The 17,255-nt window shown below is 43.1% G+C and overlaps 1 protein-coding gene across 2 annotated transcripts in view; it reads right to left on the reverse strand.

The window, feature by feature from the left end:
* The window catches only part of DCBLD2 (discoidin, CUB and LCCL domain containing 2), a 51,939-nt gene that overhangs the window by 19,649 nt on the left and 15,035 nt on the right, over positions 1–17,255 (reverse strand). For both annotated transcript variants that reach the window (XM_069944352.1, XM_069944351.1), the window contains exon 2: positions 4,917–5,144. In XM_069944352.1, coding sequence (XP_069800453.1) covers positions 4,917–5,144 — 228 coding nt within the window. The remainder of the gene's footprint in view (positions 1–4,916; positions 5,145–17,255) is intronic.

Here is a 17,255-nt window from a genome sequence, read left to right on the forward strand (position 1 = left end):
GTCAAGCTCATTAACCCATTCAGTAATAGAGGGGGGCGCCTTCCAGTGCCTCGCTGCAGCTAAGAAGTGGGGTAACAGGCCTTTTCTCACAAGCAAGAGATCACCAAGAAGCAGGGAGAGCAAAGCAATTTTAGGAGAAGGCGCAATATCAGACTTGGTCACCTGTGTGTGGATCTACCAAAAAAAAAAAAAAAAGTTCCAAATTGGCCTCAAAACACACACTCATCGATTTATTAAGATAGGCCATCGACTGATGTTCCTGGAAGAACCCCCTTATGATGTGCAGTTTTATTCAGAATTCCGCTAGACTGTTCTAGGAGGTGTTAAAATTATAACCAGTTCTAGCAATTTTCGAAAAGATTAAAAAAAAAAAAAAAAAAAACCCAGAGAGTTCTTATGGGACGTATTCACTGCAGATGTGGGCATGATTACAGCTCCCCCTGGTCTCCTTATGAATGAAGCAGCACGTACGCTTTCCCTCAGCTCCATTCACTAACAGTTCAAAACGCTTTACTGTAGTCTCTTGGTCGGTGACTGAAAGATAACAATTTTATGTTTTAAAGTATAAACAACCAAATGTCACCAATAATAACTATTGCTACTTATAAAGAGACATCTATAAATTAGATTGCAGTGTCCAGATGTGATAAAACCAGGAGGTGTAATATACAGACAAATAATATTAGGAACGGTAATGGCTCATTGCGTGCACCAACCGGCACACATGACCCTCTACCATGCTCCAAGACAATACTGTTCTGTTTGGAGATCACAGTTCTCCTTCAGAATGTGATGTCTCAGACCCAGAGATATGGGAGTTGCCTGAAATATACCAGAGCTTGTTGACACATTGGAGAAGTCACGTCTCCACAACGCCTGACTCAGAGATAGCTGGCTTCTGGACACTTTTACATCGCACATTCCGAAACTACACAGCTCTCAAAGGACAAGTCCTAGATACTACAGAGATACACTAAAAGTGCCACTCAGTGCTCAAAAAGCCGTACACTGCATGACTAGTGTCTTTGGACTTAAAAAAAAAAAAAAAAAAAAATTTAATTCTGCAGGATCGGCATGTATGCAGCCAGTACGTACTACAATAGCAGTGTGTACTACATAGCAGTATTTTAATACTCAAGTCCTCTCACCATGGAAGCCTACTGTCCCTGCTTCACAGATGTATCTGTTCTACTGATTTCTATGGCTTACACGGTCCAACAATACTCTACTAGATGTATCTGTTGGTAATCCACACACTTAGGCTAGGTTCACACTGCATTTTTGCAACCTGTTTTTCCTCATCGTTTTTTTGCAAAAAAAAAAAAAAAAACGGATGGAAAAAAAAAAAAAACACGGATGCATTTGTGTGCATCTGTTTTGATCCGTTTTTCCATTGACTTCCATTGTAAAAAAGAAAAAGGGATCAAGACGGATCCATTTTTTGATGGACACAAAAACGTAGCTATTTTTATGTCCGTTAAAAAAAAAAAAACGGATCCGTTTTGATCCCTTTTTTTTTTTTACAATGGAAGTCAAAGGAAAAACGGATGCACACAAGTGCATCCGTTTTTTTCATCAGTTTTTCATCCGTTTTTTCAAAAAAAAAAAAAAAAAAAAAAAAAAAAAAAAAAAAAACATTGCAAAAACAGTGTGAACCTAGCCTTAGGTGGTGGCCATACTAATGTGACTTAACTTTGTAGTACCGCACTGAACAGCGGGGAGGCGCCAGTAGACAGCCAATCAGTGCAGACACTTAGGTAACACAGGGCTTTACTAGTGAAACGCCCAGGCCTATTGCATGTAACTTTAACCAGTTGCATGTGCTATAGATCAACATTGAAACTTGAATGCTCTGTGAAGTATATATACAATTTTTTGTTGCCCAATAAAGGTATCACTCCTAAAATACTTTGATTTCAAGTATTTACCACGATATTTATGAGAGAGAGAGAGAGAGAGAGAGAGAGAGAGAGAGAGAGAGAGAGAGAGAGAGAGAGAGAGAGAGAGAGAGAGAGAGAGAGAGAGAGAGAGAGAGAGAGAGAGAGAGAGAGAGAGAGAGAGAGAGAGAGAGAGAGAGAGAGAGAGAGAGAGAGAGAAAAAAAAAAAGCTGGCTGGTACTCCACAGAAGAAAAAAAACTATAGGGGAGATTTATCACACATGGTGTAAAGTGAAACTGGCTCAGTTGCCCCTAGCAACCAATCAGATTCCACCTTTCATTTTCCAAAGAGTCTGTGAGGAATGAAAAGTGGAATCTGATTGGTTGCTAGGGGCACCTGGGCCAGTTTCACTTTACACCATGTTTGATAAGTTTCCCCCTATGTTTTTAAATCAACTGGTATCAAAAAAGGTCATATAGAGTTGCAGATTTCCAGTACTTATCAGCTGCTGTATGCCCTGCAGGAAGTGGTGTATTCTTTCCAGTCTGACAGTGCTCTCTGCTGCCACCTCTGTCCTTGTCAGGAACTGTGCAAAGCAATAGCAAATCCCCATAGAAAACAGATAGCATCCCCCTCTGAACACCCCTAGCGCCCTGTGTGGTTAAGGGGTTGAAAAAAAATTCTTTTTTCTTATCAGCTGCTGTATGTCCTGCAGGAAGTGGTAGTGGAAAGCATGAGAGGTTTTCTATGGGGATTTGCTGCTGCTCTGGACAGTTCCTGACATGGACAGAGGTGGCAGCAGAGAGCACTGTGTCAGATAAGTGAAGCTTATTGGCACATGTCATTGTAGACTGCAATGTATTAGGAGTTTCCTGTAATCCCCTTCCACCACTACATGGGCTCAGAACATGCTGAGAGATGTAGTGTGCGGATCCCTGCTGGTATTCTGAATAATTCCGTGCTCGTGGTAGGGGATTCTGTGCCCCCTGGTAGGGGATTGGGGCACCAGATGGTAAGGGATTCTGTGTCCCCTGGTAGGGGATTGGGGCAACGGATGGTAAGGGATTCTGTGCCCCCTGGTAGGGAATTGGGGCACCGGATGGTAAGGGATTCTGTGCCCCCTGGTAGGGGATTGGGGCACCGGATGGTAGGTGATTCTGTGCCCCCTGGTAGGGGATTGGGGCACCGGATGGTAAGGGATTCTGTGCCCCCTGGTAGGGAATTGGGGCACCGGATGGTAAGGGATTCTGTGCCCCCTGGTAGGGGATTGGGGCACCGGATGGTAAGGGATTCTGTGCCCCCTGGTAGGGGGTTGGGGCACAGGATGGTAAGGCAGCTCCCTGCGGTTGTCTCTCACTACCAGTTACACAGCTCATAGGAGCCATTTACAGTCCTCTATAAACTGCTGCCAGTAATGACCAAAGAAGAGGAGAGAGCCAGAGACCTGGAGAACATCACACGCTGAGATGAATGCGCCGATCCCGCCCGAGTTCCTTGCCATTTAAGGGCCTGAGTGTTTATCACTTTTTTAGCAGACAGGATTACAAATTCTACACCGCGTTTGTTGTTTTAGTCGCTTGCCTAATAAAACTAAATGACGCCAACTTCCAATCACACTGCCTGACACGTCCATCCCCTGCTACATAAAGTGTGAAAGTGGAAGCACTAAATCTATGCAACACCCTGCACTTCCTGCAGAAGGAGAGGACAAGCAAAACTTTAAAAAGGATATTAACCCGGGCATCCCTCCAGAAGAATAAATGTAAAAAAAAAACAAAAAAAAAAACTACAGTTCCCAGCATGCCCAGGCAGCCGAAGTTTTTGTTTTGCTATTAGCTGGAGAGTCACAGGATGGGGAACACTAGTCTAGTGCAACCTATTGGTAGTAACTACCCCGTTCACTTAGAAAGTTATTGTAATTCAACAAAACTTGACATATCAAAAGTTTTGTTTAGGTGCTGACCAATTGCTAGAATGAGATAGGAAAAACGTATGGCGGAGCGTTTTTCCTCATTGGGAGGGGGGGGGGGGGAGGGGAAATTAAAAAAAAAAATAAAAAAATCGATCCCGGTATTGTTCATGCAACTATGGAAACTGACAGCACAAATACACATATAACTATGCTGTTATTTTCCAGATCACACAAGCAGTGCAAACACACCTTCTGCACTGCTGTGTGATCCGACATCCTGCTCTCCTGACCAGCTGATTTATCTAAGCTGCCCCACCTCCTCTAGCTGTAATTCTGTAGGAGGTGAAGGCCTGAACATACAGGCAGTGACAGTAAAGCAGGGCGGTAAAGCCGGTGACCAGGATGCCAGATCACACAGCAGCGTTGAAGGCATGTTTGCAAGTACTTGCAGCATTCAGATATCAGTCAGTAATTTCTTATATATGCTGAGAAAGCAACATACACAGATTTATTCAAGTACATTTAATACATTGTATTTTAACTAAAAAGCTTTTTACGAAAGTTGTGAAGGGGTTAAACTTTTGTTAAAGCTAAACTCTACGTATAAGGTTTCATTCATACTACTATGGTACCCAAAAGATGTTTTAGATTTCCATATGCACTGGAAGTGGGAAACCAGGAATACACAGATTACTAGTACAAAGACTATCCCTGTGTATTGCTCATCGCTGTCTATGACCAGCTTCAGTCTGGTCTGAGGAGGTGAAGTTTTAGGTGATGTAGAAGGAACAGAGTCTTCTGCTGGTCTTTTTCAGGTTATCAATGGGCCACCGCTAAGCTGTAAACCAAGACCAGTGAGTAGTGATGGGTGACCCTGCTGAATTCTCTGCATTTGACTCCTACTGCCTGGAGAAGTTGGATGCAGCCCTAGGGAGTCCTAAAAAACATGGATACAGCCATAGACCATAGGACGAACACAAATGTTTGGCAAGTTCGCTCATGGCTACCAGTGACCACTGAAATATCTGGGCTGGATTGGCATAAGATATAAGAGGTGAGTACTTTGTTGTTATTTTTTAAAACCGATATTTTTTAATATAAATAATAAACCATGTAGACGTCTTACCAAGTTCTGTCCTTGAGGCTCCAAAGCCATCGTAAATCCTCAAATAACTGGAATGACAGGAATCCACATCCTCTATATCAAAGTCTCCAAACTTCAGAAGAATCCTTTCACCGGGTTTCACTTGTATTTTCCACTCACACACGGTGCTGTTTGGATATGTATTAGGATAGTTCTTCGATGTAAACGTTCCACTTTCTGGGCCAAAGAATGTGTAACCACAACCATCACCTAAAGATATAGAAAGAAAAAAAAAAAGCGTAAATAAAAGTTAAACAAAAATTGGTAAAAAAAAAAGAATAAAAACACAAAATCACATCTCTTAAAGGGCCCGAACAGATTGTCATGCATCATTGTTTAGAAATAAGCTCCACTCCCAAAACAACAATTGGCAGGAGAGCTGGAAGGTTAAAAAAAAAAAAAAAAAAAAAAAGGAGAAAAAAGGTCCTTCAACTGCTGGAACAGAATTGGTAATTACATGAAATGGTTCAGACAGGCCTGAGGGCACCGTCTGCACTGCTGTCTGCTTCTATGCCCGCTTGGTTACCACACGGAAGCCACTTACAAGTAATGTTTAAAAAGTAATAACGGAGTCCTGAAGGTATAACACAAAGACCATTCACACACGTAGAATACAGACACAGAACAAACAAACAATATACCGGTGATATCTAATACAGTCAATCGATTTCCAGTTATTTTTAGTCAATCATTAACACACCCGCCTTTATTATACTCAGCAATATCTCGGACAAACAGGGGCCCTGATGTACTAACATCAAAGAGGGTTGTAATTTAGAGACCTAAAAAAAATTAAAATAAATAGAATAGGAAAAAGTTTCTTGGGTAAATGGCTAAAGCTTACAAAGATCTATGGGAGCTTGTGACAACTCTTCCCTCCTTTACCGCTGCAGAATTGGAGCTCATGGAATAGAGTACTGGGATAGATGTAGGTAGCAACCTATATTTAGCCCAATATAATAAATAATTCACATTGGTCTCGAGTTTTGAGTCGTGATGCAACCTGTCCGGCTATGTGTGAAGACAAGTTGCGCCTCATCTACAACACATGTATGCTTGGGTGAATGGAGTGTGAATGTGTATTTGGAGGGGGGGGGGGGGAGGGGAGAGGAAGAGCAGGCAGGGTCCTACCTCGGCCGCTGACTGACTGAGCGGGGCTGAAATATCAAGACCTGGGACCCCACTCAGACCAGGAAGCAGCCAGGGGACCAAGAAACAGAGCAGAGGACAGCGGACCCCAGCGCTGGACTCAGGGAGGTAGGCCCATGTTGTTATGTTCAGCCACCTCCTCCTGACTCTTTTGAAAAAAAAAAAAAAATTATATAAAGTCAGAGCCCTGACTTCTCCTTTAAGAGTACATTGAGCCTGAAATCACACAAAGCGATTTTTTTGGAAGCCTGCCACTGCAGTTTTTGTGCCAAAGCCAGAGACAAATTGGGATGGAAAATATCAAGGGAGGACTTGGACTTCTCTTTTCTGTTGGATCCACTTCTGGTTTTGGCACAAAAACTGACGCGTGCGATTCCAGCCTAAAGGTCCTATTCCACAAAAAGATTTCTCAACAATAAAAAAACTCAAACAACCGCTAGGGTGAACGACCTGAAACCGCTCACCCAATTACACAGAACGATGATCGCTACTTATGATCGCTCTTGCGGTCCTCCTGTCGGCACTACTGCGAATGTCGTCTTAGCACACTGAACGATTTGCAAACTATCAACGATAAAAATAGTTCCAAATTCTCTCAAGCAACCAACAATTTCTCGTTAGTCGTTTCATCGTTGTTTACTACACAAAATGACGATCGATCTAACGATTTTTCAAACGATACTCGTCCCGTTAAATAGGGCTCTTAGCTTTCCTAGTCTGTTATTGGGAAAAGCATGGCGGGCACGGGGGAGAAGTTCTTGCAGTAGTGTGCCGACTCACAGCATACGTTAATACATACATCATCGGCGTACGGAGGTTTCATCTCCCCATTTGAAGTCTGCAAGATGCAGTCACCATTCTAATCTTGTTAATCTGTTAATTAGATTTTTATTGCATAGTATCGCTGACATATGTACCCCATGGTTTAAGCAGGCTGAGCAGATTTATGGGTGGTCAAGACTTAAAGGGATAAAGAAGACTGGATTGAGAGCAGATATAGCGCCTCCCCAGGAGCGGGATCAAAGACGTGACATTCCTCTGCCTGACACTTGGTCATCGACTTTCAGCTAAACCACAAGTATGCCCTGAGAACATGTAACACTTATCCAGATCAGCTACAGAGACTTCCTCTATGGATTTCAGAGGGTCAAGACTTCGCTTAAATATAACCCAAGGAAGAGCAGCGAGAGACATAACATACAGGGTGGAGAAGGCGCTCCTCCGCTATTACCATTAAATGTCAGACTACTATTATCATCCTTTATTTACAAGCCGTTCACATTATAAATTCGCTCTTTCCTGCACTATTTATAAAGAGCAAGTGAACCAAGAAGTCAGTGTTCGGTCATGTTCAACTAACTTCAATAAGGCTGTCAAAATCTGACGAACATCTGATTAGACGAGTGCAGTCACTTTAGAGTATTTTGATGGCCTAGAGACCTGGTAAAAATCAGATCAGTCAGGGCGAGAACTTTACCCTCCAGCTCCCTGCCTTTTCCATCTTGGTTTCCATTATAAGGCTCTGCCGCGGAATCCCGCCAGCCTCCGTGTCATGATGAAAGTCTAAGGGAGGATCGCGCACCTCCTCTCTCCGCGCCGAAGAATTGACATGTCCATTCTTCAGGGCGGAGAGAGGAGGCTTCCATAGACTGTTATTATGACACTGAGGCTGGCGGGATTCCGTGGCAGATAGTCCTGCTGTGGAATTCCTGCTGTGGAATTCCGACAGTTTTGCTCTGTGTGAACAGAGCCTAAATTTGTGGAGACCATCTCTTGCAGTAAGATAGTGTTTGCGGCTGTATCTAAGGGCCCTATTACACGGGACGAATAAAATGTGAAAAATCGTTATAACGTTCGAATTTAAATGATAATCGTTCTGTGTAATTGCAGGCAACAATCAAAAAATTCGTTGATCGTTGATTTAGATCTGAATCTACAATTATTGTTAATCATTCACTAATCGTTCACTGTAATTCTGCATTTTTATACTAATCGTTCAGTGTAATTGCACATTGTTCAGCTGGGATCAGAAGGCATAAACGATCATAGTAACGATAACAATAACGATCATATCTAACAATTATCATTCTGTGTAATATAGTGAACAATTTCAGGTTAACGATAAACAATCTCGTTTGCATTCGTTTATATTTAGTCGTTAAAAATCGCTCCGTATAATAGGACCCTAACACTCAATAGGGTCTGCTCAGCTGATCAGTGCACCGCAGCGGCACCGGAGTCGGGAGCCTCACTGTAGCTGCGCCGCAGAGCAGGTAATTTATGCTCTCGGCGCGGGGATCGAGGATGCCGGGGATCGAGGATGCCGGGGATCGAGGATGCCGGGGATCGAGGATGCCGGGGATCGAGGATGCCGGGGATCGAGGATGCCGGGGATCGAGGATGCCGGGGATCGAGGATCGAGGATGCCAGGGGCGGGGATAGAGCCAGGGAGTTAAAGCACATACTCACAGCAGGATGTCAATCCCGCTGCGAGTATGTGCTATCATAGGGTTGAACAATACTGGATCCCCAGCTGATCTCGCTGCGAATCCGCAGAAGTGAAACCCGCTGCGGATCCGGTAGGTGTGAAGGGACCCTAAGGCCTTTTGCATGGTCGATCAGATGAACAATTATTGCCTATGATCAGACCATTAGTAACCTACACGTTCAGCAGGATATCTCCCTTTGTGTCGCAGGTTGGCCACACAATCAGTACTAAGATGGGTGCTAATTTCCATTGATACTCGAGAAGTCGCTGAACTTGATCTTTCACAATCAAGATGGTTGTTGGTCAAGCCTTCTTTCCTGAACACTCGCCTGGTGTTCTTGTGGTCTGGGGTGGGAGGAGGCATTACACCACTACACAGCTTTTCTGGCGGCAGCTTATCTTTCACTCAGCCATCAGCTATCTCTCCCAATCTTCCTATGCACACATGAATGGTCATGGGTCCCGAATGGAGAGAGGGGAGGTATGCTGATGCCAGACAGTTCTGGTGGAACATTATCTCAAGGAATACAAGAGTGTCGGGAAGCTGAAACGCCTGATCCTTCTCACTTTCCTCTGCTGACAGATGATGTCAGGGATGAGAGGGCCTCCATATACATTCGACTGTGTGCTAATGTAAATGGTGGGTTTTGATGACTTCATTAATGTGTATGGGGGCCAATGGATTCAGGCCCTTTTATGTGGCCCAACACCAGCCGCAATCAATTGTTCAGCCTATTCACTTGCCAGTGGAGGCTCCAATTGGCACAATGACGAACCATGGAGGAACCCATTGTGAACCTCAAATGGTGCAGCATAAGGTCTCGCATTATGAATAGAAGCCACAATGAAGCTGTAGGCAGGGATTTAGGCACTGGCAATTTGCTAGCTATAATGTAATATATGTGGAGCCTTATCATAAGACTAGCACAATACCGCGCCAGTCTACGCTGACAATACAGACGTTGGGTGTTCTGCATTCCAAAGTTCTTGTGACCTGGAAATTTGCCACCAGGGGTTTTAAATGGCAAAATGACTAAACAATTGTTCTAGGAAACAGCCAGCTCCATTAGTAGAGCTATGGAACAGAGAATCATGAACAGCAAAACATGGTGCTGACCTCAATAGGTCTGCGGAGGAATGTTGGGCTGGAGCCAGATACATGGGCTTTCCTCAGGAAATTACATCAGGCTGTATTTCTGGATCACGCTTTTTCGGATCCTAAATGAAAGTTGTTTTTCTTTCTGGGCCTTGTTTTATGTGCATTGTTTTCTCACATTGCATAATTCTAGCGTTCGCTGAGCATTCTTGAGGCATATTTTAAGCATCCTCGTGACAGGAAAAGATCTCTTTCCTGAGATTCACAAGAGCTGTCAATAGGGCTATAAATGCATTGTAGCAGGGGCTCGAGTATCCTGAACGCAAAAGACTACGGCACATGCCCAAGGCCCGTGTTATTATGTCAAGGACTCTAAAATGTCAGACAGCCAGGCGTTCAATACACAAAGTTACATTGCTGGGCATTTATCCTTAAGTACAGTAAAACTCCTGTGAAAAGACCACCACTTTAGTATAGTCTACCATTATCACATCTTCTGAGGTCCTGTAATGAACCCCCTCAAAAAACATACAAAGATGGTTTCACACTACGTTTTTGCAATTCGTTTTTTTTTCATCCTTTTTTTTGCAAAAAACAAAATGGAAAAAAAAAACTGATGCATTTGCGTGCATCCGTTTTTCCATTAACTTGCATTATAAAAAAAATGATCAAAACGAATGTTTTTTTTAACGGACACAAAAATTATACTGACTATGTTTTTGCGTATGTTAAAAAAAAAAAAATGTTCTAATGCTTTTTTATAATGGAAGTCAATGGAAAAATGGATGCACACAAATGCATCCGCTTTTTCATCTTTTTTAACCCTTTGAGGACCAGGCCCAAAATGACCCAGTGGACCGCGCAAATTATTGATCTTTGCGCTTTCGTTTTTCCCTCCTCCCCTTCTAAGAGCTCTAGCACTTTTAGTTTTCTATCTACAAGGCCATGTAATGGCTTGTTTGTTACAGGAATAGTTGTACTGTGTAATGGCGGCTTTCATTTTACCATAACATGTATGACGGAATTCCAAATATATTATTAATGTAGATATAAATAGGTAAAATCGTAAAAAAGAATGCAATATGGTAACGTTTGGGGGGTTCCTTTGTCTACGTAATGCACTATATGGTAAAAGCGACATGATACAATTATTCTATAGGTCAGTCCGAACACAACCATATGCAGGTTACACAGATTCTCTAATGTTATATATATTTTTTTAATGAAATCCTTTTTTTTGGCAATTAAATATTAATAAAATGGGCCTATTGTGGCGCTTATAACGGTTTTATTTTTTTACCTACGGGGCTGTATGGGGTGTCATTTTTTCCACCATGATCTCTAGTTTTCAATAATACCATATTTGTGAAGATCGGACGTTTTGATCACTTTTTATTAATTTTTTTTTATATATAATGTAACATTAAATCAGTAATCTGCACTTTTTCCCCTCTTTTCGTGTACGCCGTTCACTGCTCGCAATGACGCTTGTTATAGTTTAATAGATCGGACAATTACGCACGCTACAGTATATTATATGTTTATTTATTTATTTTTATATGTTTTATTTATATAATTGGAAATGGGGGTGATTTAAAATTTTATTGGGGGAGGGGTTTTGGGGTTGTGTGTTAATGTTTTTAACTTTTTTTTTTATACATTTGAAGTCCCTTAGGGGGACTTGTACATACATACTTTTATTTTATACACTGATCATTGCTATGCCATAGGCTCATTGCTGTGCAGGCTTAGTGCAGCAGATCGACGATCGGACCGCACGGAGACAGGTGAGAGACCTCCGGCGGTCAGACTGCGGGGGTCCCGATCGGTAAGTGACAGGGGACTCCCCGTCACACTTAAACGCTGCGGCCGCGCAGCGAGCATTTAAGGAGTTAATGTCACGCTGCAGCGTGTCATTAACTGTGAGGTCCCGGCTGCTGATTGCAGCCGGCCCCCACCTGCTATGAAGCGCGCTCCGCTCCGGAGCGCGCTTCATAGCTCAGGACGTACCGGTACATCCAGGGTCGTCTGGGGACAGACTTCCAGGACGTACGGGGACAGACTTCCAGGACGTACCGGTACGTCCTAGGTCGCCTAGGGGTAAAAAAACAAAAAAACAAACATGAAAAATTATAAATTACTAACCGGTAATTTCTTTTCTTTAAGCCCATGACGGAACCTGTGGACCTCTTTGGATTGCCAAAATGTAGTGTGAACCCAGCCTTAGTCTAGTCTTTTATTGCTATTTGTATTATTTGCCAAAGTCATTGAGTCAGATCTTAGTACCAAGAAAACTCCTTCTGAAAGGAAGACAGAACCCACCAATTTCAGCAGGATCGGCTGACTTTCTAATGCATAGGAGGCCTCCAAATTCTGCCACGACTGATTACGTCGAAAGAGAGAAGCATCGGTCATGTTGGCTTTCAACTGCCCAATTCTTTTGTTACCAAAAAAAGAGATGAGCCTCCGCCAAAATGGAGTCTGTCGGGGACTAACGCCAACATTTTCCATTCAGAACACAAACTTTCTAATGAGTCAAAGGTTCATGTGTATAGGGAGTGGACTGAGTGAGATAGCCCTCAGCCGAACAAATGTTCACCCAACAGCTATCCCAAGTGTATGGAACCTTAACCGTGATGAAGGTGGAGAATAAGATTTCAGATGAATGGATTTTCAATGTCTAACCCAACTTTTTCTTGGGAGGGGCCAACTAGTGCCACCCCTTCCCTCCCATTAGAGAACACATGAAGAGCTCACCATGCTGAACATTCATGTTTATGGGGAAGCCAGGAGAAAGAACTGATGGCTAAACAAAAAGTAGTCCACAGTTATATACACCAAACCACCTGACAAGATTCCCCTTAACGTTTCTGTTGGGTCTAAAATTAGGACCTTGATTCCACTATCATCAATGACATGGCAGTGCCCTATAAGACTCTATGAATCTCCAATTCAAATGTGATGCCAATTAGTGACATATGTAGACAACATTACAATGCTTCTAGGGGGGCAAATACTCTACCTGCGGCAGCAATTTTCTTTCTGTCCTATTTTACATGATTTCTAGATTTAGTCACTTATGGAGGTTTTACTTGCGGAAAAAGAAACTTAGTACCAGTTATAGGACAGGTCCACAAATCATCATCTATCAGCTCTTGTACAACGTTGGGCAATGGTGTGTTACATGACAAGAACAGATCTGTTAGAATTTCCCCTTTTAGCTGTAACATTGTAATTCATGAGAAACTCATATATAAAACTTAAAAAAAAAAAAAAAAAAAAAAAAAAAAAAATTCACCATAGAATGACTGCTTTTCTTTGGTAAACCTGGAATACTTCGATAAACCGGACAACGACATAGAAGGAACATTTATTCATTCACATCTGTACAGTATTAGTCTAGAGATAAACAAGCGCAGCAAGACCAACACCACAAGCTTCTCCGCGATACTGCAGAACCGCAAGACTTCCTAGCAAGGACTAGCTGAAAGCAAATCATTACTTACCCAGTAAATGAATACAAGTCACTGGGGTATTTCATTAGGTGTATAGTAAATAAAGTAAATGACCCTCTGACAAGCGTTGAACACTGGCGATTGTATTTCTGCCCACTGCCGATCGATGGTGGAACAATGAATTCTGCGAGGCTGTAAAGAGAAGACGGGCGCAGTGGATTCTGCACGCTCCGTAGTCACTCGTCTTTACATGTCCCTTTGGTGCCATCACCAGATAAGCTTCCTTAGCATGGTAAATCTCCGAACAAGACTTTAATGTTCATCATTATTACAAGTTCATTTAAAAGGAATGTAAATGTGAAATCTATTTTTCCAAGTAAATCCTACGTGTAGACCAAGTGGGTGAGAAACGAAGGCCACGGGCACAAGACATGGTGGCATTTCACAGACTCAACGCGTTCCAGAGAGAAAGTTTTACTGATATGGTATCTAAAACCAATATTTACTTATCATAGACAAATCCCTTTTCGAGGGGAGCTGGCCTTACCCTGCCGGGAAGCAACCAGCAACCATTTACATGGCGGACCCAAATCAGTGGCTATAGAGCTCTAAATACAATACTGTGTGGGATACTGTCAGCCCATGGACTTACATGGACAATGGCACTAAGAATGGTTTCTGACAGGCAAGTCATGTGTTCTAGCGATTTCCCTAAAGCTTTGGCTGTCCAGTCATGGCTTTGGCTGGAGGGCTCCGGTTTTGAAATCACCTGTTCTAAATTGTGAAAAGTTTTTGTGGCTGAGGTGTTTTTATGTGCTGAACTTTTTTTTTCCCCCTCTGCCATCACATAGTCTAAGTGCAAAAAGTGTGTGTGATTAATCCTTTAAGGTTAGCACTGCCCAATGGGCAGCGCTAACCTTAATGGATTATTTACACACAATTTTTACACTTAGGGGCCTATTCCACGGAGTGATAATCAGCCGATTCGGCTGATTATCGCTCGTTGGAATAGAGAAAACGATCAGTCGATGATCGAGTCATCGGCTGATCGTTTATTTAGCCCAAAACATAAAATTATCAGTCACCCACCGCGCATAGCTGCGTGAAATAGCGATGCGCAGCGGGCGACCGACAAGCAGCATACATTACCAGTCCGGGCTTCTCCTCCACTCAGTCTTCATCCCGGTCCCACGCGCAGCAGCAGCTTCGGTGCCGCCTGACTGAGCTGTCAGACCGCTCAGCCAATCACAGGCCGGGACCTCCGTGGCCAATGATTGGCTGAGCGGTCTGACAGCTCAGTCAGGCCGCTCCGGAGATGATGCTGCGAGCGGGGACAGGGATGAAGACGGAGCGGAGGAGAAGCCCTGCTAGGTGATGTATGCTGCAGCTCCCGCTAAACGATCATGGGGCCGTGGAATAGGCCCAGTAAACGAGCACTGATCTAGCAGATCGGCGCTTGTTTAGATTATTGATCGGCCCGTGGAATAGGGCCCTTAGGCTAGCTTTATCCCCATGGGTCCCTATCTGGAAGAATCCCATTTAGACTATCCTAGTTGGCTTGCAGCTCTGCATGCTCCACCAAAGCCCCGTATCCTGGTATCTTCTGAAGATCTGGTACTAATTTGAGTTATATGCACAAAGCCCAAGGGTCTTGAAGGTGAGCACCTTTTCAGCACCTTTTTTTCTCTCTTTCCCCTGTCTGCCATGAAATGACCTAGTTGCTGGACCACAAAAGGAGACAAAAACACCAGAACAAACCACAGCAGTGGCATTTTTGAGACAACCAGAATAATTCCATTGAAATCTACGGTAGAAAAAAATGCCACAGTTTGCTAAAAAACAACAAAAAAAAACGCCAAATTCTCTGCATGCTGCGTTTTGGAAAAACTGCCACGGAGCCTGAAAAAGGTCAGAGAGGAGATCATAAACTTTCAACTGGTCACTGGTAGCGTTTCTCCAAGATTTTAAGGAAGTGTGAAGCTGACCTGAAGGTGCTTACACACAAGAGCAAAGTTATCCCACCTAACTTTGGAGAAGTGGACTAAACATCCGATTGGGGATGTCCAACTCTTCCCCAAAAGGTGCTGGTGGGGAAAAAAAAAAAAAAAAAAGACCAGGAATGTTGGATTTCCATTGCCAATCCTTTTGCTCTCAATGAAGAGTTGTCAGAGAGCAGATTACTGTCCTCTTCTCATTGAGGAAGCCTGACCGCTCAGGCAGGACAGATGGAATAGCATTTGGCCATCACAGATGTATGGCAGACTCAAGGCCGACTCATTGCTTTATGGCAGCACAAATCCCAACCACTGTGTTAAAAAGCCACAAAACAAATTTTATTCTGATAAAGTCCAACACAGCAAAACAGTATTTCCACCCACAAATAATCTAATGCATATGTTAGTGGGTTTATGATTCACTAGCTGAACATCTAGTCCAGGTGGAAAACCAATAGTAAAGCGGACACTAATGGAAGAGATACATAGCCTGGATGAAACTGCTCTTAAGCTTCTCCGAAATGGTTATTACATAAGGGTTAGTGAGGAGTGGTGGAAGCTTTAAGAGGCCATCAATACCAGCACTTTCCTGACTACTCCACACCGGCATCAATCACTGCGACTGGCTATTTAGTGGCTAGGCTGAGAATAGTCTGGGCTCTGCTCATAGCCGAGCACATGCAACAATGACTAATCCTATATAAACAGGGAAGCTGGCAGCTCCTACTGGGGTTGACTGTTTAATAGGCTTGTTCTAAAAGGTCAAGGCATAAAACGCTGCATACAGTGAACACTCCCATTCCCAGCACTCCAAGACTTCTAGCCGCACTTTCAAGACACAGATATAACTCTGATACGTTTCTTATCATGGAAATTGCACTGTACATTTCTCAGACAAGTTCTTCCACCCCCTCCCCCAGCAGGAAGTCCCAGCATTATAGTAAGCACCAATTAGCAGCTGCTTTGAATAGAGCCAATCAGCCATAAGTAAGTGAACCCTCCCACAGCAAACAAGACTCAGCAATACTATGCAGCTGGTTAAGCAAGGCTTCCGTTCTTCTACGAAAAAAAAAGTATTCATGGGGCATACACCATAGAGAACTTATTGCATTCTTCTACTAACTTTTTTACCTTTCTTATTTCAGGGCTAGGGAAATTGCAAAACTACAATTCCCATCATGCCTGGACAGCTAAAGCTTTAAAAGGGGGTAAAAACACATACTCGAAAAACGCATTTAAAATTAAAATATCCATGCAGAAAATCCACCCATTTGGCAATCACCAAAGTTACTACCAACTTCTAATTTCTACTGCAGGAAAATGTAATGTTATAGACCAGCCATTAAATGCCGGCTCATCTCCTACACTGATGGTCCAGGTCCACCAGAGCGAGAGGATCCTTTTACTACTAATAGCTCCAAGTGGGAGATCCCCTGTCTAATAAGGTGAAAGTATAGAGGTTGTCCAGGTAGACCCACTTTAAGGGTAAGTTTACACTACAAAATCGGCAAGGAACCAGGACGTTTTTTCAATGTTCGCTCATCAATGGTAAGGCGTGCAGCTAACCAACAATTTATAGGGACGTAAGATCTTGCCAACCAGCCATAGAATAAGCTTCTGCTTGTGTGTTACCATGGGGCTAATGATTGCCTGGTGTAAAAGGCTCTTTAGTTGGATAAAAATACTGAACAAAAGTCAACAATGGCAATGGGGATGCAGAAGATTTATAGGTCAAGTTACAGCCTGATGAAACAGTTATCGCAAGGAACAATACACCCACGCTGGACACACAGTTCTGACCTTCATACGCATCATATCCAGCACGAAAATCACATGGAGTCTACACAACATATCAGATTCCTTACATGGCCTATACAACCGCATGAGACTTACAATTAGGTTTTGTTTAAGAATTACGGTCAAATTTTTTCTTTTAAACAGGTCATAAGTTTTAATCTGTCAGGGTCTCAGTGGACGCTTTCCTATTGTTAGATAAAGCTGCCAAAAGCACCAGGCTGTGCGCTTCACTGCTCCCCTCCATTTGACTCAGTGCAGAAGTCAGGCTCCATAGGTTACAATGGAGCTGCCTCCTGCAATAGGTCAGATTGATCAGCAAGGCAAGCGAGTACAGCCACATGT

Source organism: Dendropsophus ebraccatus, chromosome 11 (genome assembly GCF_027789765.1).
Source record: "Dendropsophus ebraccatus isolate aDenEbr1 chromosome 11, aDenEbr1.pat, whole genome shotgun sequence".
NCBI lineage: Eukaryota > Metazoa > Chordata > Amphibia > Anura > Hylidae > Dendropsophus > Dendropsophus ebraccatus.